Raw genomic sequence first — 27,240 nt, forward strand, 5'->3', positions numbered from 1 at the left:
AATGACTGATTTGAAGCTCATGAGATTTAGCGGAAAGCTTCTCACTGACTTTAGTAGAAAGGGTCTTGCAGACTGTCTTGTGTGGGAGGAGAGTAGGAAGAGTTGAGATGTAGGTAAGGGAGGAGATGTGCAGTGCCTTCAAGGTAAACACAGGGATCTTGAACGTTATATAAAAAGGGGGATAACATTCAGGTTGGTGAGGGATGAAGTGTCAGAACAATGGGAGAGACTGATGACTGTAGTATTTTGGAAAGATAGTGGAAATGAATAACAAGGAAGTGAGAGAAGAAAAAGCTGCAGTGAAAGTAGGCAGGACAAGTTTGGCCAGTGGAATTACTAAAACTATGTGTATCCCGGTATACTAAGTTGTATATCGTGAAAGGGAAAAAAGAAAATAAGAGCTTGTTTCTTAAGATTTTATGGGGTTTTTTCTCCACCCACAGACCAATACTGACTTCAAGAACCGGTAGGCTATTATCGGTTCAGTAGCTACTTTTTGTGTTGTGTCACTATGCACTGCAATGACTCTTTACTTTGACAGTTAAGGCTTTGAAACTGGCAGACTTGGAATCTTGCTGCCTGACTTAACATATCAGTAAGGACAGAGTTTTCTCTTTAAGGATTTAAATGCAGGGCCACAGTGGGGGTAGCTGCTGGGACCTGGTGCATGCCAGGACTGAGACAGCATGCCTGCCAGCCAGCTCTCAAGCGCCTTTAAATACACAACAGCTTATTGATTATCATTGAACTGACAAAATTTTTGCCAGCTATCCAATTACTGGATTACACACTTCCTAACATCCCTCGCTGGGAGGTGTGGGGAATCAGGGCGGGAGGGAGGTCTGCAGGAGTCAGGCACAGGGTTGAGTGAGGGTGCTCATGGCAGAGGCTGGAGGCTTACAGCAGAGGGTGGAGGTACAGGAATGAGGGCAGAGCGGAGGATGGGGGGAAGTGAGAGTGCAGGATAGGGGGTTGGGTATGTGGTGGGGCTTAGGGCAGGGGGCTACTTACCTGGTCAAGTGGCCAGCAATGTGGAAAGCCCCGTGCCCAGCTGAACACTCTTGCTGGTGTCACTGTGCAGTATGACTGTTTCTCCTATCAGCACCTCTATTTCCATGTCATGGTAAATAATCCCATTCCAGGCATAGCCCATTTTTCTCGCACAACCGAACCCTGACCTTGCTTTAATTTATGATAAGAGGAAACTGCATGCCAAATGTGGTAGTCCTAACTCTTAATGTTTAGGACACGGGTCAGCAACCTCTCAGAAGTAGCGTGCCAAGATTTCACTTATTCACGGATCTCTGCATCTGCCAGCTCCTCTGCCGTACAGCTCCTTCCCCCAGTAGAACCCTCCCATTGCTCCCCTCCCCTCAGCTGGGCTCCCCACGGCGCACCCCAGGCCAGCCCGCCCTGCAGGGCCCAGTGTGACTACACTCACTTTCTGTATCTGCTTCAGCGTTATGGTGGAGACACACTCTGGCTTGGGGCTCTGGGCAGCGGCGGCGGGCAGCTGCTCACCGGCCTGACTGGCCCGGGACCACGTGACAGAGGCACCTCCAGGGCGATCAGAGATATCCATGCAGTACCGGGCTGGACTAGGAGGTGCCGCTGAGGAGCCCCAGTGCTGCTCCTCACACCACAGCCTAACCTGCTGCCAGGGAAGAGGGAGGGCTCCAGCAGCTGTGCGGGGGAGGAGGGGCGGGGCTGAGCTGTTAACCCACATGCCCTTGAAAATCGGTTCACGTGTCAGTTATGGTATGCATGCTGTAGCATAGGTTGCCAACTCCTAGTTTAGAAATTCTTGAACAAATGGATTCACAGGTGGATGGAGAGACTCACGAGCAGACAGACAAATGCACAAATCTCTAAAATATATGAAGGCATTATTTATTGTATTGGATTATGCTGCCTATTCTGTTGTTTGGTTCCTTGTTCAACTGGTGATTCCATTAATTTAACCTGAAACTGATGTTTTGTGATTGCTTTCACATCTTCCCTCTGGCTATTAGGGATGTTAAAATTCATTTAATTGAGTAAATGTGTAACCACTGAAAGTTTCAGCGGTTACATGCTGGGGGCAGGTGGCTCCTGTCTGCTGAGCCTCTTTCCTGCACAGCTGCCTCTGACACAGAGGCAGCCAGGGTGGGAGGGGAGTGGCACATGGCTCCCCAGGAGCCGGTGTATAACTGTGAAGGTTAAGCGATGAGCATGGTAACACTTTCACATCCCTATTGGCTATTGAGAAGAAAAACATAAAGTCATTTTTCCATGTTATTGCATGTGTCAGACGTAGTGTACTATTCCCAAATTTTTCAGGAACGCCTAACAAAATACATTACACTGGCCTTTTTAGGTTTGCAGAAACATGTTTTAAGAATTAAAAAAACATAACACAAGAAAAGTAGTTTTGCACATATTTTCCATTTCATGCTTTTTAACCAAGTCTTTAAAACATTACTCACCTTTCGGATTTGCCTTATATCGCATTTTTCTCTTTGTGCTCTTTTTTTAATAAAAGGGAAAATGGTATAGTGTTGCAATGCAAGGCTAATTATAGAATTAACAATGCACAAACTACTGTACCACAGTAATAAAATGGCAATGGGATAGTTGCCTGTATTTAAAAACAAAGAAAAGCAGAGGAAATTACAGTCATGCCAGTTAGTTATTGAGGCATGGCAGTCTGCCCATTGTTAATGGCATGCCTAGCTTTTTCCATTAGAGCCCCCAGCTTCAAGTGACTGTATATATACACCCTCCCAATTTATGAAACTAGTCCAAATAACATTTTTCAGACATGATTTCCAGCCAGAGGAAACCATTTAAAAAGTTTTATAATAATCAAATAAGATGTTTGTAACATATGAGTGTTTGAAAATTCAGAGGTTTTCAAATTCATAGTCGCTTCCCCTTTCACAGCATCTTGAAAAAATCATCTTGTTTCTTTGATTCAGTGAAGATTGCTGCCTTCTGCTATTTTGTAAATATTGGTGGATTAAATTGGGAATTTTTCAGTATGCTATTTTTAACTTATGGAAATACCACATTTGTGATTTTTTTAATTTAAACAGGTGTGTTCATGTTTCTTTGGAACAATATAATCTTCCAAATAGAATCATTGGACTGGAAGTGACCTCCAGAGGTCTTCTAGTCCAACTCCTGCACTCATAGCAGGACTAAATATCAAACAGATCATTAAGATAGGTTTGTTTGACACCATTATTTTCCCCCAAGTACAGTACATTTTCCTCCCCACTCTTCAGCTCCTCTGTTTCCCACCAGCAGTCCTAACAGTTTCTTGGTATTGGTTTCCAGTATCTTTTTCTCTTCTCTCTCCGCTGCCAAAGCACGAAGTCTGGTGGCAGAATCATCCCCCCCACGTGCACTCCCTTCCTACGTGTCCTCTTGACTTCAGTGGCTTTGCCAGGACTGCTGCCACTTGAAACTGTCAGCATTCTCTTCCCACTACTGCAATCACTGAAGTTTCTTCTGTCGGAGATAGCACCTCTGAGAGAGAACTGTCTCTTGAGGGCTGAGGAAATGACTCTAGTGTACAGTCCCCCTTCATGAGCTGGGAGATGGGGAAACAGCTGTACTTCATTGCTATATACCAGGTCTTGAGGCACATTTCCCAGCAACAGCCTTGTAGCATGGCAGTGTCTTCAAAGGCTCTAGGACAGCAACGGCAACCTAGACTAGTGAGGCCCTCCATTATCTCAGGAGGGGGGGCCGCAAGATTGTCGTAACCGAGACAGTCTCCCAAGATAGAGTAGTTTTGCTAACTGCACTTGCATACCTAGAATTTGCAAGATGTGCCCATTGAATTGTAGCAGAGTTTTGATTGGCTGCAGAGGAAGAACAGGGCTCTCAGAGTCAGTGTTGTATATTGTAATACCAGTAGGGGAAAAAAGCAGGAGGAAACCAAAGGAATCTAGCAACCCTGCAGTTAGGCAACACTTAACAAAATGTCTTGTGGGCCGCACAGGAATCCCTAATGGGCTGCATTCAGCCCACGGGCTGTACGTTGCCCACCACTGCTCTAGGAATTTGATTAGGATGATGTTTCCTGTAACAGATGAATCGTCACGTTCCTCACCTTTGTAGATGGTGAGGTGGCGCTTACCAATTATGGTTAAGCGGGAGGCTGGAGCAGCTCCTAACCCAATGCAAGCAGGAGGTTGTTCTAGCCCAGCAGGGCCTGCTGTGGGTGGGGGCACTCTAACCCAGCCAAACCAGCTCCCGCCCATAGTGGGTGCAGTCTGGCCCCCCGCTGCCCTGCCCATTTCAAGTGGCTAAAGGTATGTCTACACTACAGCACTAATTCGAACTCACTTAATTCGAATTAGTTAATTTGAACTAAGCTAATTTGAATTAGTGCATCTAGACCTAAAAACTAATTCGAATTAGCGTTTTGCTAATTCGAACTAGCATGTCCACATTGAGTGAACCCTGAACTGAATTTAAGGCTGCCCAGAACCAGTGCCGTCAGGGCATCAGGTTATGACTTAAAGTGTGGAGCTGCTGCCTAGGGCTAGCAGAGGACTGTGCTTAAAGGGACCCAACTCCCACCCCGGACAGACAGTTCTCAGGGTTCCCCGATTGCTTGTCTACCTCGATGAGGGACAGCAAAGCAGTCCTGTCTTGGAGTGCCCTGAGTGCCCACACTTGGCACATCACAGCACTCGGCCATCAGCCCAGCTGCACTTGCCGCAGGCTGCCATCCGGGGGGGGGTCAATTGGGGGGGCTGTCATGATCCAGGAGGCCCTGCAGGAGAGCTTATACCCCAAGGAGCCCACAGAGCCACCCCAGTCTTCCCCATCAGGGGCTCGTGCCCCATTCCTCCCTCACCTCCTTCCACTTACCCCTTCCTAGCCCTCCTTCCTGATGTAAAAAATAAAGGACACATGTTCAAAAATAGAAACTTTCTTTATTTAACAAAACTGGGGGGTGGAGGATTAACCTCTAGGGAGACTGGAAAGAGGAGGTGGGAGAGGGGAGGGGGAAACCTGGGAGGAGGGAGCTGGAAGGGGGAAGCCAGGGGAAGGAGGAGGAGGGGAAGTAAAAAACTATGGTACTCCATATCTTCAGTACTGTGTACAGATGTGGTCTCCTCACCTCAAAAAAGATATTTTGGCCTTGGAAAGGGTTCAGAAAAGGGCAACTAAAATGAGTAGGGGTTTGGAATAGGTCCCATATGAAGAGAGGCTAAAGAAACTGGGACTTTTCAGCTTAGAAAAGAGGAGACTGAGGGGGGATATGGTAGAGGTCTATAAAATCATGACTGGTGTGGAGAGGATGAATAAAGAAAAGTTATTCATTAGTTCCCATAATATAAAGACTAGAGGACACCAAATGAAATGAATGGACAGCAGGTTTAAAACTAATAAGCGAAAGTTCTTCACACAGCACGTAGTCAACCTGTGGAACTCCTTGCCACAGGAGGTTGTGAAGGCTAGAACTATAACAGAGTTTAAAGAGAAGTTAGATAAATTCATGGAGGTTGGGTCCATGGAGTGCTATTAGCCAGGGGGTAGGAACGGTGTCCCTGGCCTCTGTTTGTGGAAGGCTGGAGATGGATGGCACGAGACAAATCGCTTGGTCATTGTCTTCAGTCCATCCCCTCCGGGGAACCTGGTGCTGTCCACTGTCGGCAGACAAGCTACTGGGCTAGATGGACCTTTGGTCCGACCCAGTACGGACATGCTTATGTTCTTATGTTCTGAGCTCAGGGTCGGGGGTCTCACTGGACCAACTTGATTTTCATGCAAACCTGCTCCTGGGTTTGCATGTGGCCTTTGGTGACCAGGCTGGCAGCTATCCTGCCCTAGACGGCCGCGTTCCTGTGCCTAGTGCGGTCGTGGACGTTGGAGGCCTCCCCCCAAACCTCGATGAGGTCCACAATCTCCCCACTAGACCAGGCGGGCGCCCACTTCTTGCGGCCCCGCGCAGGCTCCTGGGAGCCGCCAGCCTGGTCCTGGGAAGAGGCGGAGGGCTGGGTGGCAACGGGTGGCTGGCTCATGCCATGCCAGATGCAGGGTCTGCTGGCTGGCTGCTGGCAGGCTTGCAACTGGCACAGGCACCGTAGCCAGACCGTGGCCCTTTAAGGGCTCTGGGGCCGGGAGGGAGACAGAAATGTTTCCCTGGTTTGGCCCAGAGTGGCCACCAGGGAAAGCTGGGGAGGGCTAGCCTCCAACTAGTTTGAATTAAGTGGCTACACAGCCCTTAATTCAAACCACTTAATTCGAACTAGGCGTTAGTCCTCGTAGAATGAGGTTTACCTAGTTCGAATTAAGCACTCCGCTAGTTCGAATTAAATTCGAACTAGCGGTTTGTATGTATAGACGCTATTAAAGTTAATTCGAACTAATGGCTGTTAGTTCGAATTAACTTTGTAGTGTAGACATACCCTAACTAATTAGACATAATGTTGAACCAGTTAACTGATTAAACAGGATTTTACATCCCTTATTTGGAGGCAGATAACAGAAGAATTAAGCCCTCCATGCAGGAAAGCAGTGGCAGAATTCTCACTTCCCCAACATGTATTTCTGTCTTGAAATATAACTATAATTGTGCACTTCCAGAACATAGACTTAGGTCTACATTTGATAGAGGCAGATGGATGGACATGCCCACATATCTGTAGTTTCATGAAAGACTGTTTGAGCATGTTAAAATATATTGCTTTTGTGTATAAGATGTGAATTTCATAATGATCCAACAGCCTGCAAACTCTGAAGACTGCGCTGTAGAGCTTCTATAAGAATAATAGCTAATTTAAAGGAGGCACTGGACGGCTTAGGATATTAATGATGAACTGGGCTTTCATCCGTGGTTAACTGTTTCAAATACAACCTGAGCTTCATATATTTTGTTAGCTCTTCAATAGCCAACTTCTAGGAAGGAACTCTAGCACCTAGAACAGGATTAGGCAGTAAGATGGATCTGGTTTGCAGGATGCCATACCTGTATTTACCTGCACCTCCGTGGGTATGGTGCTTGCAGCTCCCATTGGCCATGGATTGCTGTTCCTGGCCAATGGGAGCTATAGAAAACTGCGTGGACTGAGACATCACTTCCCATAGCTCCCATTGGCCAGGAACAGCAATCCATGGCCAACAGGAGGTACAAGCACTTGCACCTGTGGAGGTGCGGGTAAATTCAGCGATGACGTCCTCGCAAGGCTAATCCTGGCAAATCGCATCTGGCCCATGTGCCAATTATTGCCCACTGCTGTACTAAAAGGAAGCAGAGGCAAGATTTGGCATACAACATAGTCTAAACTAGTAGTTCTCAAACTGTTCTGTGAGCCCACTTCGGGAAAGCCACTAGCAAGCCCACACCACTTTGTTTACCTAAAGGCTCTGTAGCCATGGAACCTCCTGGCTCCCATTTGCTCTGGTTCATTGTTTCCAGCCACGGGGAGCCATGGAAAGTGGCGTGGCTCAGGCTACTGCTTCCTGCAGTTCCCCTTGGCTAGAAACAGAAAACTGGAGCCAATGGTTGCCACTGATCTAAACAATTTAAAAAAAAAAAGGTAAGGGGTTGCAGGAGCTAATGCATCAGAATAGTGAGAGTGGGTGTGCATGTTAGAGCATCTTGCTAAGCCCGCAGTGGAGTGGTATTATAGCTGAGTAGCACAATTCCTCATAGCAGTCTGGTAGAGTCCCATGCCTGGATCCTGTCCCTATGGAGGGACAAGAGTCTTGCCAAACCTCAAAACCCTAAACTGGGCTGCATGTGAAAGACACTTCCAGGGAATAGGGAGGAAAACAAACTGCAGATGCCTCCAGCTATAGGAGGGAAGGAATGGTCTGTGCGGGGCTGTGGAGTGCTAAGGGACTCTATCTGAATAGCTCATGGGGGATTCTAGGATTCTGCTTTCCTCTAGAACTACTCCTGGCATTGGAGTCTGCTACGCTAGCAATTTTCCAAAGTTAGTCCTGCTTATTTGCTTATACTGCTGGCATCTGCAGCTGCTCTTACTGGCTCCCCTACTCTCCTTCACATTCTTTTCCCCTCCAGGGGAGCCTGGGAGAGCAGCTGCAGCTGCTGGGGAAAGAGCTCATGAGATCATGCTGATAAGAGCAGCTCTAGTAGAGAGCCCTGTCTCCTGCTCCTCTGGTAGCTCTTCAGAAGCAGCCATCCCATTGACTTGCTTGCCTATTCAGCTCTGTGTTTGTGGACTCCTCTCCTCAGGCTGTGCGTTTGCTGCCTGCCCTGTAACCCGCTGTGGCTGGAAACCCTTACGAGGCTCCTTTTGCAGAGGAAACGTCTGGTATTTCTGGTCTCCAAAATGAGTGTACCTTAGCCCGTCAATTCCTTGCTCTTGCCCTGATGAGTCCTGAAGGGACATACATTGGCAGAACTCCAACCACTGTCTCCTCCCGGGAAGTGGAAGCAGGGACCAGGAAACAATGAACCCATTCTAATAAGCTATTAAAATAAGAATGATCAGATCAACTGTAACCCTTTGTGCATGGGAAATGGGGAGAAGGGGATTATTACAGTAGCTAAAGACTTTTTAAAAGTTTTGAGGTGGTATAAAACTTTGGGATAAATAAAGCCGAGTGAAAGACCAACATTTTAAGGAGACTGTAACGTGGGAGCCCCGTCCTGCTCCCCGTTGACTCAGGTCCCCCCCCGGTGGGCCTTCTCACCAACTCGTGCTACCCTACTTCCCCCCTTCCGTGTTGTGTGCCTTTCCTCGTCCTCCTTCGCTCTTTCCTCCGTCTCGCCCTCTCTCACTCTGTTCTCCCTCCGTCTCGCCCTCTCCTGCTCCGTTCTCCCTCCGTTCCTCCTTCCTCCCCCCTTTGCTCCCCCGGGCCTGTTTTTAAAACCCGCGCTGACGTCCGGCCCTGATGACGTCAGGCGCCGCGTCCGTAGGCTCCTCCTCCGCCGTACGTCCTTGCCCCGCCGCAGGCCCCGCCCCCGCTGCGCCGCCCGTCAGCTGGGCCGCGGCGGCGGAGCAGGCCCTGCAGCTCGGCCCCGCTCTCCGGGTGGTGCCCAGAAGGGTCAGGGCGACAGCGGGCTTAGTGTGGGGCGGGCCGCCATCAGGAGCACGGGGGCGGCGCGTCCTGTCACAGAGACATAACAAGGGTCATAGTTTCTGCAATTCCATGATCACAAAATTGGTCACATAATCTACCATCTGCCCCAGAATATGGCTGCACAGTATCTAAAGTTTCATTTTTAAAAGATTAATTTTCTAGTCCTTATGGTTACAAAGAAAACCTTTCAAATGCATAGCTCTGAGAGGTGTGAGCTGTTCTCATTCAGTTTGTGGATTAATACCCAGTCTTAATAATAGCCATGTAAATGTCAGAATCTTTCGCTTTCTCTCTAATGAACATGTTAGCTGCAGCACCCCAATAACATGCTTATGACGTCGTTATAGGCAGTCAGGAGCTGAGAGGTCTGCTCCTACCCCCTTCCAAAGTCGTCACCTCCTAATCTGTTTGATAGAGAAGGGCAGAGAGTAAGGATAGTCTGGTGATTGGGGTGTTGCTCACCTTAGACTTGAGAAGCTGGGTTCAATTCCCGGCTCTGCTATGGAGATCCAGCATGACTTTGGGGAAGTCACTTAGGCTATTGCTATACTCCAGCCACCCCTGAGTGACATAATTTATGCCAGTGTAAGCACTGGTGTGCATAGTACTCTCCCACCAACATAGCTACTGCCACTCACGGGGGCAGTAAGTATACTGGAATAAGTACACTTTTGGGAGAGCTCTCTCCCATTGGCTTAGAGCTGCTACACCATGGAGTGTACAGTGATACGGCTGTATCAGTGCAGCTTCAAATCTGCAAGCACTCTTGTAGCCATAGCCTTAGTCTTTCTGTACCTGCAAAATGGAGATAATAGCACTTTCCTCCTTCATAGGGTTGTTGTGAAGATAGGTATGTTAGTGACTATGAGGCACTCAAAAACTCCAGTGATGGGGGCTATATAAAGTATCTAAAATAGATTGATGCATCCCCTCCCCATTTTCAGAATTCTCATTTGCCTCCTGAGTGCCAAAAGTCCCTTGCCCTGCTGCCAAAGTCTCCCCTGGTTTCTGAGAAGTATCTGTTGTCAATATAAAATTCTGCAACACATCGAAAATATGGCAGCAGTGTGAAATGAAAAATAAATTTGAAACTGAAATTTTTTTTATTGAAATTGATATAAGAATAACTAACACGGGGAGCTGTGACGGGGCGTCTCAGCTGGACCCAGCTGGTAGAAAGAGCCCCTCCCTCATAGCCCTACTGGGCATGCTCATAGGCTAGCCTGATTATAAAAGGCCCTGAGACCGCTCACTCGGGGCAGGCCCTAGAGGGGAAGAACCTGCCAAGAGAGCTTCAGAGCCAGAGGAGCAGACACAGCTCCACCCAATGCAGCAGCCACCACAGCCTCAGCAGCAACTGCAGCCACAGTGGCAGCCACGGCCAAGGAGACAGTCTGGAGGTACAGTGATGGGGAGGCGCATGGGGCGATAGGAAGTAGCTCAGGGCAGCGGATTGATCCTTGAGTGCTCAGCATATTGTGGTGGGACTCCCTGCTGAGCAAGCAGTGGATGGAGCCACTGCCATCAGGGTCCTGGGCTGGGACCCGCTGGAATGGGAGGGCCCAGGTCCCCCTAACTCCCCCTCTGCAGTGCTTCTGAGCAGAGGTAGTTTCCCTTGGGCCTGTGGACTAGGCCTCAGGGCCATATTTACCTCTGTACAGGGGGATTGCTATTAAGGACCAGGCCTCTGAGCCATATTAACCCCTATAGAGGGGACTGTTATTTGGACTCAGGCTGCTGGGCGGTATTAAACCCCGTAGAGGGGACTGCTATTTGGGACTCTGGTGGTCAGGCCATATATATCCTGGTGAGGGGGAACTGAGACTTGGACACCAGCCATTGGGCCGTCTGGACTCTGATAAGCAGACCCGTGGGGGACTTTGACCATGGGATCCCGCCTGAGGGGAGCGTACCCTTGAGGCAAAGGGGAGCCCTGGGCTGCATTGAAGCCGGGGGAGGAGGGAAGAGGAGGGAGCAGAGCTTCTCTCTATCCCCCTTGCTATGAAGAAAGCAAAACCCTGGTGGCAATGGAGCTGCCTGGGGAAAAGCAGAGCCCCTGCCGCATTGACCTTCCCTCGTCCGGGACCACAGAGGTCCCAGTGATGCCAGACGAGGGAGATACAACCTGTACTTCAGGACAACAGTGTTAAAACCAGGGCCCAAGCCTCTCTTTGGGGGCCTAAATTCCATAGCTGGCTCTCCGGATTTCTAGAGCAAAATAGTGATGAATTTTCTGGGGCAATGACATTTCTGTAGAAGCTGCATGCGAAAGGAGATGTTTATTGGATTAAATGGAATCAATCACAGAATCATGGTCTGGGGATGGGGAAGCTCAGCAGCATCCTGGCCCAGCCCAGGACCACTTCCAAAATTATTTCCCACCCCTGTGCTAGATTTTGATAGGGGAACATGGGGATGTGAACTGAAATAGTTTTGGTTTTTTAAGTAACCTGTCCTCTTCCCCAAGGGCTCTCAAAAGCATGGTTCTCAACCTTGTCACCCTACCTGTTCATCGAAGAATATGCTGCTTCAGTACTTTCTCATTGCTCAGTAAAGGCGCACATGGATTAAAGGACCTGATAATTTTGCTTTCAGTGCAGAAATATAAGGAAAGAAAGTGGCCTTTCTTTTAAGAGTCATTGTAAATAATCTTAGTTTAATTTACTAAGATGCACTGGTAGGTGAAAAACAGTATCAGAAGTAGGAAACCATGTTTTAATTTATATTCTGGTCTGGATCTTTGCTTTCTGGTATGCAGGAAGCAGTTTTATAGCAACTTAAGAGTCTCCAAATTTGTTGACCAATAACCTTGCCTACACGTTGCTGGGTGGTCAGCTAGTATACTATAATAGCATTTGGAAATACAAAGTATATTGAGAAGAGAGCCTAAGGAAAAATCCCAGATCCCTTGCTACCGAAGTTCTGATCTATTGAGCCACTCTGGAAACTATGACAACCCCTCTCTCCATAAGCCCCTTATGAAATGATGGACAAACCAGGTTAGGCAGCTTGCCCAGTTAACCTAGAGACATGAACTTTCATTGGTTTTTTTGGTTGGTTGGTTGGTTGGTTGGTTGGTTGGTTGGTTGGTTTTAACTTGCTGAGGCCAGCTTAATCCTGGTAAGTGTAATTTATTTTATTCTGTGTGTCTGCAGTAGTAGTAACTTGGATCACAGCTAGTTAACTGAAAAGTTAAAAAAAAAAGTTAACATGACTTTAAAAAAAAGTTAAAATGTTATCTGAAAACACTTGAAGAGAGTTTTTTGCTGAAACAACAAGTAACCATTTCTCCATTGTTTATTATTTTAGTTGCATTCCGTATGACATACAATAAAACTAGCTTCACTTCAGCGGCTCAGTCTGTAGCTAGAGATGGAAATATAGCTCAGCAATTTAATACGCTATTGCAAAAATTACATTTAAAAAAAATAATGCAGGCAAAACACCGGATTAGACTCTCAGTTCACATTTCGGTACTGGTCAGTTGTTGATTATGGTGTTTTGTACAGGATATTAATTATTTCAGAGCACACGGTACTTCATCTCTATTCACAACTCAAAACACAGGTGGGAATCTTTGACAATGGAAAAATAGATTTAAAAATAAAACACCTTAGGATTTAGGCATTTTGAATTTCTTTTAAGAGTCTGGTACAAGCTGTTTCTGTTAATACAACAGATTCTCTCTTCTGTTGTGTGTAAAGTTATGCGGCATATATATAGGCATAGTTAGAGATTTATGTAATCTCTCTGTTTACTGTAGCATTGGCGTCTTTGTCTGTTGTCAGCAGTGTTGCCATCAGCGACAGATTGGGATGGTTCTGGGGGAGGGGAAGGAGTGCAGAATCAGCTGGTCTGTATCTAATCTTATTGCTGTAGACTTGATCCTTACTGGAAGCAGCTGCCAGAGCCTGATCCTGCACTAATTTCAAAGTAGTGGTCAGCAGCTGGTTGACGCTGCAGTTCTGTCATGTGACTGAAGTGTACAGACTCTGATATCCCTTCCAATAATTTGTGTGTCTTACTTGGTGAATAGTACAGTATAATGTGACCTGGCTCTGGTCACTTTAACATTGTAAAACAATGTTATGCCTCAGTGACTTGGGATACTTTAGTCCATTATGTATGCTGTGTGGACCGATCCGTATGTGACAGAGAGATATGTATGACTGATCATGGATTCTGTTAAAGCAGTCTTTAATTTCTAGAACAGGCTTTCACAAAAAATGCTGCCAGCCAACCTGGTTTCTGTATGTACTAATGCTTGTTTGAGTTCATGTGATACTGGGGAGTAATGAGGGGTTTTTTTAAGAAGCTTTGAGGTTCACTTTGAAAAGTAATAGGGGGAAACATAAACTGGCTAACTGGCAGTTTAGTTGAAGATCCTGGATAGTATGAATGTAAAGTGTTACTAGTGTGAACATTAGATTGATAACAATCTAAACAATAAATATTAAGAGGCATTTTTTGATCCTCAGGCAGATATGTGAACTGAGTGCTTACTTGCTACTGGTATTTGTAAAAGAGAAATTAGTTTCTTTAATCTCCCATTACTCTGCATTTCTACAGGTCATTTAATCCAAGGATTTCAAAATAACGTGTAACCATTAATCCTTCCAAAATTCCCTGTGAGGTAGAAAAACATTCTACTAATTTTACAGATCAGCAGACTGAGGCACAAAGAGGATAAATAACCTGCCAACATTACAACTACTCTAAAGCAAATCTGGAAACGGAGCCTAAGATTTCTGACTTTACTTCCTTGTTTCTATTATATATTTAATTTTTTTAATTTACATTCACTCGGTGTCTTGGCAGCAATTTCATCTTATTTCTACAATTGTCAGATTCCCCTCTCTTAAAGCTCGAGAAAAGCTAAGAAAATATCTGTATAACAAAAGGAAATGAGCTGAATTAAATACATGTGATATGGAAAATCTGTTTTGTTTCTGCTGGAACAGATTGCCTATTACAACCATGTCCTTTCTGAGGAGTGCACTTTTTGGACTCTTCTTCTTGTTACTACAGTGAGATTTCAGACTGCAGCAAGATTGACAATGAAACACATCTGCTCTCGTTTCTCACCTTGAAATCCTCAGTGAAACTGTTTTTTATTTAAGAGTTGTGTTTGTAGATTTAAGCCGAGTTTATGGTGAAATGTTTGTTATTTATTCCAGTTAGTAGTAGGAGTGAAGGTGAGTTAGAAATATTCAGCATAGGTTTATAATCATAAAGACACTTTTACTTAGTTACAATTTATGATTGGCTACCATGGCAGTGACTGAGCACTGGTCTATGTGGAAAATTATTTCAGAATAAAGTTACTTTTATTCCATAATAGTGTCCACACATGGGAGTTATACCAGCAGAGCTGTAGCAGAATAGTTATGCCAGTCTATTTCCCTATATAGACACGTCTTGATCCTCCTGTGTGAGGAGTGATGTGATCTCCCTTGAAGATCATGTTTCAGTGAGAGGAGATGGGAGGGGTTTCATAAAGTCTTCAGTTGTAGCCTTAAAATTGTCATTCTGCAAGCAGTATTAACACTGACATTAAATTCATGCCCATTTGTATTTAATGACAGTGTTAAGCATGAATCTAGCCTGCCTAAGGAAATTCAGAGCTACAACTGGTTTGCCTGCAGTGCATCCTATTTTCTCATTTAGTGCAGTATGTGCAGTACTTCTCATTGGTAGGAGGGTGCCCCCATGTCAAAGAAACTATATCCCATAAATAAGACTGCATAATCCCAAGTTATTTGAATTTGGGTTTACCCCCAAACTGGTTGCATCTCACCCACTGACTGAAGCGCCATTCCTGCAAAACTCTGCATTACTACAGAAGCAGATCGTGAGGATTCAGCCTTGTGTGGCACTCCTAAGCTCTTTGGGATTTCTAAACAGCTACAGCTAAATTCCTTGGAAATCTCGTTTACAGAACCCTCCGTTTTTTAAAATTGTTTTGTTTTTTATACAAAGTTATTAATTGTACCCAAAGGTTTAGCTGTTTAGTGATTGATATGTCATTAATGATGACAAAATAACCTGTTTCTGCCAGTTCAGAAAAGGTCACATGAATGTTTGCTGTAGTTTTATGGCTCCCTAGCAAAACCTGTGGAAGAGTCACTCTCAAAATGAGAAACAACATGTGGATCGAAGATTAGTGTGCCAGAGGACTGCTTCTCACGTGGCCTTCAGAAACAGGACTTGGAACTAAAAACCTCATTGGAAAAAGTGAATGTCCATGTTCTTCAGGTTAGGGATGTGAATGACTGGTAAACCTCACCCTTACTGGGTGATGCTTACCCATTACGGTTAACCGGTGGGAGCTGCAGCAGCACTGGCCCACCGCAAGTAGGGGGCTGCTCCAGCCCAGCGGGCCCCTGCTGTTAGGGTTGCCAGATGGTTTCAACAAAAATACCGGACACACTTGACATTACATCACAATCTACATTACATCTTATTTAGAAAATACCGGACATTTATATTTTCTCAATTTGTTTCCTGAACAGAAAGCTCAAATACTAGACTGTCCGGTTCAAAACTGGACATCTGGTTCAACCCTACCTGCCGTGGGTGGGGGGCACTTCAGCCCAGCCAGAATGGGCCCAGCGTAGTCAGAGCAGCCCCCGCTTGCAGCGCTGCTGCAGTCCAGTTATAGTAGGCAAGAGGCCACTCCAACCCAGCCAGGCTAGAGCGCCTCCCCCACCCCTCAACTCTGTTCAAACGATTAACTTATTGAATGGGATTTTACATCACTAGTTAAGAGATTTTTTTCATGCTGATCACGTCCAGCTCAGGTTATATTTAGGAGTGGATTAGGAAGCTCAGAAAATGCACATGGAGAAATAATATTCAAAGTACAGGTTATACCTCCCTAAAGAAAAACACAGAGGAAAGTAAAACGTTTTTGTGAAGAATAATCTGCTATCTCAGCTGGAAACTGGAATACAGTAAAGGAAGAGCCACTGTCACTTCTGAAGAGCAAGACCGTGGTCTGTTGCCTTAATATCATTTGAATGGGCTGTAACCCAGAAACATGGTGGAGTGCAAAGTGTTCCCACCCAAGAGTTTGGAGAAATCTTTATGAGAAGAATTGTTGTTTTCCATAGACTCAGTAGATACAGCAAAGTAACATCATATATATAGTAGCCCAGTGTCTGAGAGTATGTAACGCCGAAATGCTGGCTATTCCCGCTGGGGAGCGTTGTTTCCTGAAATGCTGGCTGTTCCCTCTGGGCAGCCCGTGCTGCATGGGGAGTGCGGGGCCCAAATGGTCGCTTGCACTGCTTGCTCCCCTGTGGCAGCCCAGCTGAGTGGCGCAGAAGTCAGCCAAGCACCATGGTGGGAGGCTAAGGGGGACGGGGCGGTGACGTGCAGCGTGACAGCAGCTCCAGGTCCTGCCCCCGGCTGTGAACATCACCGCCCCGCCCCCCTTCGCCTCCCGCCGTGGCACTCGGCTGACTTCTGCGTCACTCAGCCAGGCCGCCGCATGGGAGCAAGTAGCGCAAGCGACCGTTTGGGCTCCACACCTCCCATGCAGCACGGGGAGTGCGGCGCCCAAACGGCCATTTGGGCTCCGCGGTCCCCTGAGTGAGAGGCAGGAGGGGGAGGAGGATAGACAGAGAGAGAGGCAGGAGGCGGAGGAGAGCTGAGAGAGAGAGCGGGGGAGACAGTAGGATGAGAAAGGAAGAAAGAGAGAGAGAGACGGCGCAAGAGACCGGAGGCTCAGGAGAGAAGACCAACATGGAGGAGAGACCTGAAAATCCCGTCTTATGACGGGCTAATTGGCTAGTCCTATATATAGTAGCCCAGTGTCTGAGAGTCTGTAACGCCGAAATGCTGGCTGTTCCCTCTGGGGGGGGGGGCGCTGTTTCCTGAAATGCTGGCTGTACCCTCTGGGTGGCGCTGTTGCCTGAAATGCTGGCTGTACCCTCTGGGTGGCGCTGTTGCCTGAAATGCTGGCTGTACCCTCTGGGGGGTGCTGTTGCCTGAAATGCTGGCTGTACCCTCTGGGCGGCCCATGCTGCATGGGAAGTGTGGGGCCCAAACGGCCACTTGCGCCGCTTGCTCCCCCGCAGCGGCCCAGCTGAGTGGTGCAGTTGTCAGCCAAGTGCCATGGCGGGAGGGGAAGGGGGACAGGGTGGTGACGTACATGGCCAGAGGGCGGGGCTGGCCATGTACATCACCGCCCCGCTCCCTTTCGCCTCCCGCTGTGGCACTCGGCTGACTTCTGCGCCGCTCTGCCGGGGGGGGGAGCCTAAACAGCTGCTTGCTCCGTTTGGACTCCGCGGTCCCCCGGGTGAGAGGCAGGACAGGGAGGAGAAGAGAAAGAGAGAGGCAGGAGGCGGAGGAGAGCTGAGAGAGAGATAGGGGGAGGCAGTAGGAGGAGGAGGAGAGAGAGACTGAACGAGAGATCGGAAGCTCAGGAGAGAAGTCTGACGTGGAGGAGAGACCTGAAAATCCCGTCCTATGACGAGCTAATTGGCTAGTTTCATATAAACATATGAAGCTCAAAGGCTGTAAAATCAACCACAATACTACTATGAATGGTATAGTGTCCTTATCAAAAATCCAATGCAGGTTGCTATGTTCTGTTCTTTCCTTTAGCTAATATTATGAAAAAGTAAATTTCCTCTTTACAGATCTTTCTCCAAATAAATTTTATTCTAAAAGTGGAAATAGTGTAAATTTGTGTGATTACTCTTTAAGCTTCTTAGAAGATTCTACAAATAATGAAGGCGAAAATTAATCAAAATTACATCAGCTATTTTGTGTTCTTTTAAAATTAGGATAAACTGAGTCATTTTGGCTACTAAGGCACTTTGCGAAAAATTGCTTAAGCCTTGAAGAGGGCTTAGATTCCCCTCCCTCCCTCCCCCCATCCTCCAAATGCCAGCATACAGAGGGTTGTTGAGTCCACATGGATCCCAATTGCCAGCTTGGGTGGAGGGGACTTACTCCTTATTGAACTAGCAGCAGCTTACTCTGATCCTGACAGTGACAGTCGGTAGAATTGCAGTTGTCTTATTTGTGCAGATTTTGTCTGATCGAATGCATTACCAAATTAAAGATGATTATTTATAGCAGGCAGTGTAGGCAAAAAAGGATTGCTTCAGAGCCTGATTACCAGGATAACTTGTAATTACAGGGTTTTTTATTATTATTTGTGCACTGTATGTGTTCCTAGTCAAAATCAAGCCTTATTATTGATATTAATGAAGCCCTGAACACCTTAGTATCCCAGTACAAATGAAAATTAGTTAAATAAGTGTATATGGACCCTGGAGGTTGGAAGGAATCTCTTCTTTATTGTGTCTGAAAAATGGTCTGACAGATTGTGTGTGGAGGGGGGGTGTTTATTTGTGTGTGGCTTTAGGTTTGATTTTTTGGGTTTGGTGGGGTTTGTTTTGGGTAAAGGGGGGGTTGGCAAAGGAGAATCATCTCACAACAGATGTGTATTCAGTAGGGATATATTGATTCTAGAGATGGGTTTTAAGACAAAAGTAACTTTACAGCTGGAGAGGGGGTTTTCCAGGGAATTGGGCAATTATAAAAATAACAAAAAAATGTCAACTATGTTTATTGTTTGTAGACTAACTAGATGACACCACAGCTGGTTGCCTGGCTTACAACATTTGCAAAATATTGTTCCACAATTGTAATAGGAAGTAAAATCTTATCAGTAATTGAATGCTTTCAAGGGAAGCTTTGATATGTTTATTTTTGTCTATGGGCAGTGGAAAGAGGTCCACTCAGAAGTGTGTAAATTGTTTTGTTTTTTTGCAAAGGTATTCTTTGCTACATCCCGTTCCTTTGGCCATGAGACTGATTTGAGAGTGTGAAGAGTTTCTAGTACTCTAAGCTGAGGATAACTTCCCTAGAGAGCTTTGCTAGTTTATATATAGATTAACATTGGTATTTGCTTTGGAGTAGTGTTGGGTTCTTTGCTTTGCCCCATATTTGCAGATTATAACATTTTCTTGAATTCAGCACATTGCTAGTTACTTATTTTCAAATCTTTTTATCCAAAGGCAATTGCCCATTTCTTGCGGCTACTTTTTATTTTTAAAGTATATTTTGTGCCTGGGAAGAGAATCAGATTGGTACCAGTTGAGACCAAAGTCTACTATTTTTTCACAGAGCAAGTGCAGTATAAGCAACATAAGGGAAACTTCCCCACTTTGCTGGACAGACTACTGTTATAAATGTTTTAGGTTATATATCAGTTTTTTCCTTAGCCTTTTCCCCAAGATTTCCAACAGCTGTAGTGTTTAGTGCCCATTGTGATGGTAGATTTTGGGACCCTGGATAACTGGTTTCAGACTGCAAACCCATTCACACAGGCCCCAAAACACCACCGCTGATAATGTCTTTTACCAATAGTGTCTTGCTGTGAAATCGAACAAGTGTCATAGAAGTGAAAAGCTTTGTGTCCTTTTCCATGTCCTCTGAGTCAGCCCACTTTCTGAAGAGCATTAAACAGCATTGGCTCTGGGCTTTAAATGTCTGAGACTATATACTGTAGTGATTTTTGTAATATCTTCACCATAGGATGATAAGTGGTTTGGTAAACCTGGGTTCAAAAAGCCAGGGCTGTATATTTATAAATAGAAAATAAAGCATACACTGTAGCAGTGCACTGATTAATATTGCGACCAGAATCAAAAGATATTCCATATAGGTTTCTATCCATATTTAGACCCTCATCTGTGTGTTTCCTTATGGGTATTGGCAAAAGAATGTACTTCCCTAATGAGCCCTTTAAAACAAAATACTTGCAAGGGGAGTGTCTAGATAGAACAGGTGTGATCATAGTCCCAAAACCTGTCCTCCTCCTTCTGCCACAAAAGTATGGACAAATATGGTAACCTTGAAAATGTTAAGGCAAAGCTTTCTGTATCTCCAGCAAAGAAAGAGACGCCAGAGTTGAAGTTCCATGTTATCTCTCTCTATATATACAAAAAAAAAATTCCTGGGGGACGACAAAGTGACGTCATCACGTCACTCTGCGTCCACAGGAGCCAAGCTACACCCACTCCCATCCTGGCCTTCCCCGGAGCCCATGTGGAGAGCTGGGGCTGCCTGTCACCCAAGCCCAGACCTTCCCAACAGCTGTGGGTGGGGAGACCAGGACTGGCGCAGCCTCAGCCCATCTCCCTCCCCCCCCAGAGGCCAGGGGGAGAACCGGAACCGGCGTGGCCTCAGCCTGGCCCCCCACAACCGCCGGGGGAGGGGGAAGAGACCAGGGTTGGTATGGCCTCAGCCCATGCCCCCCACCTTCCGGTGACCAGAGGGGAGAGCCAGGACTGGCGCAGCCTCAGCTCTGGGCCCTCCCCAGCGGCCTGGGGGGGGGGGGGGGAAGAACTGGGGCTGGGGCATCTTTGGCCCTCCCTGGCAGCTGGGGAAGGAGAACTGGAGCTGCCATGCTGCAGCCTCAGGCCAGCCCTCCCAGGGGCGGAAGAGCTGGGTTGGCCCTGGTGTGCCCCAGGCAGCTGGGGGAGAGCTGGGGCTACCTTGGGCAGGCCCTCCCCAGCAGGTTGGGGGGGGGACCAGGGCGGCCTGGCCCACCAAGACCCTGCATCCCCAGCCCACTCCTGTCCCCTCCCTCCCTGGCCAGACACCTACACCCAGAGAAAGGGGGGTTGGCGAGTGTAGTGAGCAGGGGGCACAGCCCCCTAGTATTATTTAAAATACCTATTTTCTGTGAAGAAAGTATGAGGAATAATTTGTTAGTGAGGCTGAAAGACTCACTGCTCTACATACCACTTTTCAGCATAAAAATAAACTGCAGATGTTCCAAGGCAGATATATATCATAATACTTAACTTTGGTTTAGAGTTTGCAGATGTTCTGTGTTTCACTAGAGATAAGTCTCAGTGTTAGTGTTGAAAAATAATGCATTCTCCATAACTGCACAGACTAAGCCTTGTGTGTGTTTAATACATTTTGACTTGTAGGCACTTTTGTTGTTTTAAATACAGTACTAGAATAAAAACACACTGCTTGTCTTTTCTCCCCTGAATAAGTAAGCCAAACTAAGTTAAGTAGGGCTCTTATTGTGGAAGATGTTAAGTACTCATCTCTCATCATAGGTGTTTGAAACTAGTAGTGCTGTAGGTTCTGCTATACCCCTGGCTTGAAGTGGTTTCAGGGTTTATTGTTTGGTTGAGTGGCTCTCCATACTCTCACAATACATTATTTATTCTAGCACCCCTATATTTTGTTTGCAATAGCTGTTGGAAGCATTGAGCACCTCGATGAGTATATCTTCTAGGAGTTTTCCCGCAATGTTGGACCCTTTGTTTTAACTTTTAACAACATAAGTAATCTTGCTGGTTTTCCAGTTAACTTATAGATGATTGCATGGAGCTGAGCTGGGGATGGGGAATCATCCACGTATTACTTCCTGATGAGTTTTAATTTATTTCCAAGAGCAAATAAAACTGTTTTGCCGGTCTGTATTATTGTAATTTCACTTTAATACTTCAGTGTGCTGCTGAGTTTTTTAAACAGCAAGTAATGAGAGAAGTATCTGTGTGCACTTTGTAAAACTCAAATAATGGATGAACTTGGCGCAAGAGTATAAACATGGCATGCAGCTATATTTCCCACAATACACTTCATGGCTGGCACTTGCATGACAGACTGGCTTGTTCCTTTTTTCCTGTAGAACTTGGCGCAAAATGTAGAAAATGTATTTGGATACAATTGGCTGTGGTTTAACTTAAGTTACACTGGTTTGTGTATCGTCTCAGCACAGCTGCAAAGTATTCTGGTTCTTCCACCATGCACTAGTTCTGGTTCTGATTCTTCCACCATGACAGGACCTTGAATGTGTAAGGGAAAGATGAGGCAAAGTCAATTCAGTTTTGGTTTTTCTAAAGGCAAAGATTCTCACTCAGCAACTCCCAAGATTCAACTCACATGACTTTGTCCCCTTTTTTAGCTGTGATTTGGTGCTGTTCTTACATCACCCATCATGATATGTAATGTGAAATTTGCTTTGTAAATGTAACAGAGAGCCACACTTTGCTTGAGAAATTGAGCCTCGTCCATAACCAGTGGGCCCCAGGTTCATTTGAATCTGTATGCATTTACAAAAGAACCCACTGATGAGATTTCAACAGAGCTAAAGCATTATTGGGAGGTATCCTAATAAAATATTAAGTCTCCTGAGATTTTATTTATTTATTTATTTATTTATTTATTTATTTATTTTGCCTAGGAAAGCAGCAACAGATGGAAGCTGAGCACCAGGAGATGTATGTTGAAGCTGATCATGACCTGCACCTAAGAACACGACGTTCAGTACAGCCCCCTGCAGAAAGACCTGGAGAGAGACGAATGGCTGAAATGAAGAAACTCTATGGTGTGGGTGCTGCCAAAATCCAAGCCATGGAAACTGCTATGCAACTTGCCTTTGATAGAAACTGTGATAAAAAACAGCCCAAGTACTGGCCGGTTATCCCTCTTAAACTGTGAGCTGTCTCATCTTCAGTACTAGCAGTCAAGCGCTGCTGCTGTGGGTATCCAATGAAGTTACACAGCTCAATGAATGAATCAGGGATTATTACTTGTACTCTTTCCTCCCTCTCCCCTCCCCCCCTTCAAAGCATACTACTCCTCTTTTTTTAATCTGTCTGCCAGAGTTTTCAGAACTTATAGTCTCTCCACAGGGCAATACTAAATTTCTGATTTGTACTATACAGATAGGGACATTTTACTTCTTTTAAAATATGTTTTCCGTAATTTAACATTGGTCTGTTTTGGCCATGCTTTCAGGAAATGGAACAGCATTTGTTTTCACTTACTGAGCTGGGAAGACTGTTCAGCAACGTAAAAATAAAAGTTATGAAATCTCTGCAAAATCTCCACGTATTATTATTTTAATTTAGTAGCCTTGAGATCAGTTTTAACACAATACAGCTTGAAGTGTTGTGATTTCTGAAGCCTCATCATTAATTTTGGGATCCTGCAGTCAATTGGCTAAGGTACAAAATACTAAATTACCGTAGCACAGCCATTTGAATGCCTTTTGAAAGCTTTATAATAAGGCAGGGATTTTTTTCTTCCAGTCTAAAACTGAGCGGGCAGAATTTCAACCTAAAAGGAAATGTATATGAAAACATTTTTTTTAATTTGTTCACTGTTTGGCATGGTAGCTAAAATGTCTACTTGATTTTCATACATAAAGAAAAGAAAAAATATGCCAATGGAGAGGGTTAGGTTCTGGTACTGTCACCCTATGCTCACTTTGAATACTGCCTCAGTCCACTAATAGTTCAGTTGATTTGCGGACTCACTTTTAGTATGCAATACTCACTATCCATAAGGGTAGTAGAATTGAGTCCTTAGTGTTAAAAATGGGTACTCTGGTATACTTAGTTTGCCCCAAAACAAGTCTACACCCCGTCAAAGTAATGTAAACTTGAAACATTTTTCTGTAGAGTTACACAAAGAATATGATTAAATGGCCTCTCTGCATAATGTACAATATTGTCATGTTCTGTCATAAGCAGTTTCAAAGAAATATTAATGTCTCCACTATCATAAACATGGGTGAGCCATTTTTGGAATAAAGAAAGCTGAGGCTGAAGTTCTAACTCTAATTTGTTCTAGTTCTGTCTTGTTTTTGCCTGTTCAGCCTAGCTTTTGTAGCATGTGTGGTATATAATAGATCACATTAATCTCTGTCCTTTCCTATGTCCAGGGAGACTAGAGCAAATTTCAGATTAAACATTGAATTTCTTTGTTCTTATCGCAGTGTTAAAACTTCAAAACTACTACTTTTTTTCTCATTCTGACTGAACCCCCTTTATTTTAGCATAATGTGAAGCAGTAAGATTGAACTCCTTGAAATTAAAAGTTTCTAAACCCCAAGACCCATTACTGGTGTGATTGAACAAACAAGATTGTACACAGCATAAATAAATACAGGCAGTCCCCGAGTTACACGGATCCGACTTATGCCGGATCCGCAGTTACGAACGGGGCCCTCCCTCTCCCTGGTCTCCAGCAGACCAGGGAGAGGAAGCAAAGCGGCGGAACACGCGGGCAGCGGACAGGGCTGTCCGCTGGCCGCATGCTCCGCCGCTTTGCTCTGCTTTGCTCCCCGTCCCCCTGGTCTACAGACCAGGGGGACGGGGAGCAAAGCAGAGCAAAGCCACGGAGCCCGAGGGCAGCAGGACAGCCATGGCACGTCTGGGCTGTCCCGCTGCCCCCGTGCTCCATGGCTTTGCTCCGGACGCCTGTGGTACAGCAGCTGGGGCGCTGTCGGTTGGTCCTGTAGCGCCGCTCTGGGCGCTACTTGACCAACCCGGCAGCACCCCAGCTGCTCTGCCCCAGACGTCCTGATTCAGCCACTGCTGGTCAGTTTCAGCAGCGGCTGAATCAGGACGCCTGGGGCAGAGCAGCTTGGGTGCTGCTGGGTTGGTCCAGTAGCGCCGAGGAGCGGCGGCGCTACTGGACCAACCCAGCAGCACCCCAGCTGCTCTGCCCCAGGTGTCCCCAAGTCAGCCGCTGCTGAAACTGACCAGTGGCTGACTACAGGAAGCCTCTGCCCCGGGCTTCCTGGAATCAGCCGCTGATCAGTTTCAGCAGCAGCTGACTTGGGGACGCCTGGGGTTCTTAAGTTGAATCTGTATGTAAGTCAGAACTGGCGTCCAGATTCAGCCGCTGTTGAAACTGATCAGTTTCAGCAGCGGCTGAATCTGGACACCAGTTCCGACTTACATACAGATTCAACTTAAGAACAAACCTACAGTCCCTATCTTGTACGTAACCCGGGGACTGCCTGTAAATGGGAGTTGTGAAATGTGATCCTGCATTTGGAGTACTGAAATTTTGTGATGGTATGTATTTTAGTAGCCTGAGAGATCGACTCTGAAATGTCAAGAATTAGTGTTTTTGTAAGGATCTCTCTTGGTTGACAGAATAAACTTTTATCTTCTCATAAAAACTCTGTGATAAAACTTATTTTTCTTACATACTGCCCTAGCTGTAAAACTTTCTTTAGTACCCAGGTGTGGTAAGCCTTCTCTTGCTTGCTCTGTTTGCTAGGGTAGGCTGCACCTTGCCCTGGTGTGGCTTTAATTATGTTGTAAAAAGCGCATATGGGTGCAGAGAAGGGCTTCACAAGAACCCTTTGCCCACTCACTGCCTATCTGATAAGATGCAAAGTGGGTGAGGAGGGCTGCTGTGCCTTTTGAGGCAAAGGCATCTTCTCCTCCAGATCCATGTACAGATTTCTCTCTCTTCCCGTGTGAATGGGGTACTCAGCTTCCCCTGCAACACTAGTGGCTATTTTGCTAGCTCAAGGATCCATGTAGGGTTGGGATGGTACATCCCCTCACACATCTCTGTTCCTAAAGAGCTGGGAATGTATATCTTTTTGTGGAGCCCCTGCTATGTAGGGGATCCTCTGTAAAGGAGAGGTAGACCCAGGAGAAATGGATCTGAAATGTCAGAGATGGAGAGGGCTGTCTGCCCTGGGACAGAATTAGTGGATCTGTGGAGCTTAAAGACAGGTTTCATGACCTATTCCAAGGAGGCCCAGTCCTACCTTTTCTGTTTTCCTTCCTCATCACCAAATGGAATAATCTGGGGAAAACTCTGAGAGAAGATTTCATTCCCCTTAATTTCTCCCCCGATTTTATAGGAGGGATTGATCTGACTGTTCATGAGTTTCACAGGAGAGCCTCATACCTGATTTACCACGAGAATGATGCATCTCAGGTTTGGAGGAGAGGAGCTCTCATCTGCAGACTTACAACACGTGCTAGTGTTCTTTAAGGGGGTCAACAAACATGTGGACAAGGGGGATCCAGTGGATATGGTCTACTTAGATTTCCAGAAAGCCTTTGACAAGGTCCCTCACCAAAGGTTAAGTAAAGTAAGTTATGAGATGAGGGAAGATCCTTTCATGGATTGATAATTGGTTTAAAGACAGGAATCGAAGGGTAGGAATACATAGTAAGTTTTCAGAATGGAGAGAGGTAACCCAAGATTCTGTCTTGGGACCCATACTATTCCACTTATTTATAGATGATCCTAGAGAAAGAGGTAAACAGTGAGGTGGCAAAATTGGCAGATGATACCTAACTGCTCAAGATAGTTAAGACCAAAGCAGACTGTGAAGAGCTTCAAAAAGATCTCACCAAACTAAGTGATTGGGCAACAAAATAGCAAATGAAATTTTTAATGTTGATAAATGTAAAGTAATGCACATTGGAAAACATAATCCCAATTATATATATACACAACATGATGGAGACTAATTTAACTACAGCTACTCGAGAGAGAGAGAGATTTTTGGAGTCATTGTGGATAGTTCTCTGAAAACATCCACTCAGTGCGCAGTGGCTGTCAAAAAAGCAAATAGAATGTTAGGAATCATTAAAAAGGGGATAGAGAATAAAACAGAAAATATCTTATTGCCTCTGAATAAAACCATAGTACGTCCACATCTTGAATACTGTGTATAGATTTGCTTGCCTCATCTAAAAAAAATATATATTGTCATTAGAAAAGATTCAGAAAAGGGCAACAAAAATGATTAGGGGTTTGGAATGAGTCCCATATGAAGAGAGATTAAAAAGGCTTGGACTTTTCAGCCTAGAAAAGAGGAGACTAAGAGGGGATATGATAGAGGTCTATAAAATCATGACTGGTGTGGAAAAAGTGAATAAGGAAAAGTTATTTACTTATTCCCACAATATAAGAACTAGGGGTCACCAAATGAAATTAATAGGCAGCCGGTTTAAAACAAACAAAAGGAAGTTTGTCTTTACTCAGCGCACAGTCAACCTGAGGAACTCCTTGCCAGAGTATGTGGTGAAGGCTAGGACTTTAACAGGGTTCAAAAAAGAGCTAGATGGATTCAAGGAGGCCAGTTCCATCAATGGCTATTAGCCAGGATGGGTAGGAATAGTGTCCCTAGCCTCTGTTTTTCTGGAGATAGGTGACGGGGGAATCATGTGAGGAATACCTGTTGTGTTCTCTCCCTCTGGGGCATCTGGTATTGGCCACTGTCGGCAGACAGGATATTGGGCTGGATGGACCTTTGGTATGACCCAGTATGGCCATTCTTACGTTCTTATGTGCAGGATAGGGATGTTACATTTAGTTTAATCAACTAATTGACTAGTCAATGGAACTTCTCGCGTAAGCTGAGACAGCTGATTC

General features: G+C 45.6%; 1 protein-coding gene across 2 annotated transcripts in view; it reads left to right on the forward strand.

The window, feature by feature from the left end:
* Positions 1-22,925, forward strand: part of GEMIN8 (gem nuclear organelle associated protein 8) — a 40,929-nt gene extending 18,004 nt beyond the window's left edge. For both annotated transcript variants that reach the window (XM_089775122.1, XM_075914529.2), the window contains one exon: positions 22,283-22,925. In XM_089775122.1, the coding sequence (XP_089631248.1) occupies positions 22,283-22,539 (257 nt within the window). In that variant the 3' untranslated portion in view covers positions 22,540-22,925. The remainder of the gene's footprint in view (positions 1-22,282) is intronic.
* Positions 22,926-27,240: the final 4,315 nt, after the last annotated feature.

Source organism: Pelodiscus sinensis, chromosome 1 (genome assembly GCF_052426305.1).
Source record: "Pelodiscus sinensis isolate ZL-2025 chromosome 1, ASM5242630v1, whole genome shotgun sequence".
NCBI lineage: Eukaryota > Metazoa > Chordata > Testudines > Trionychidae > Pelodiscus > Pelodiscus sinensis.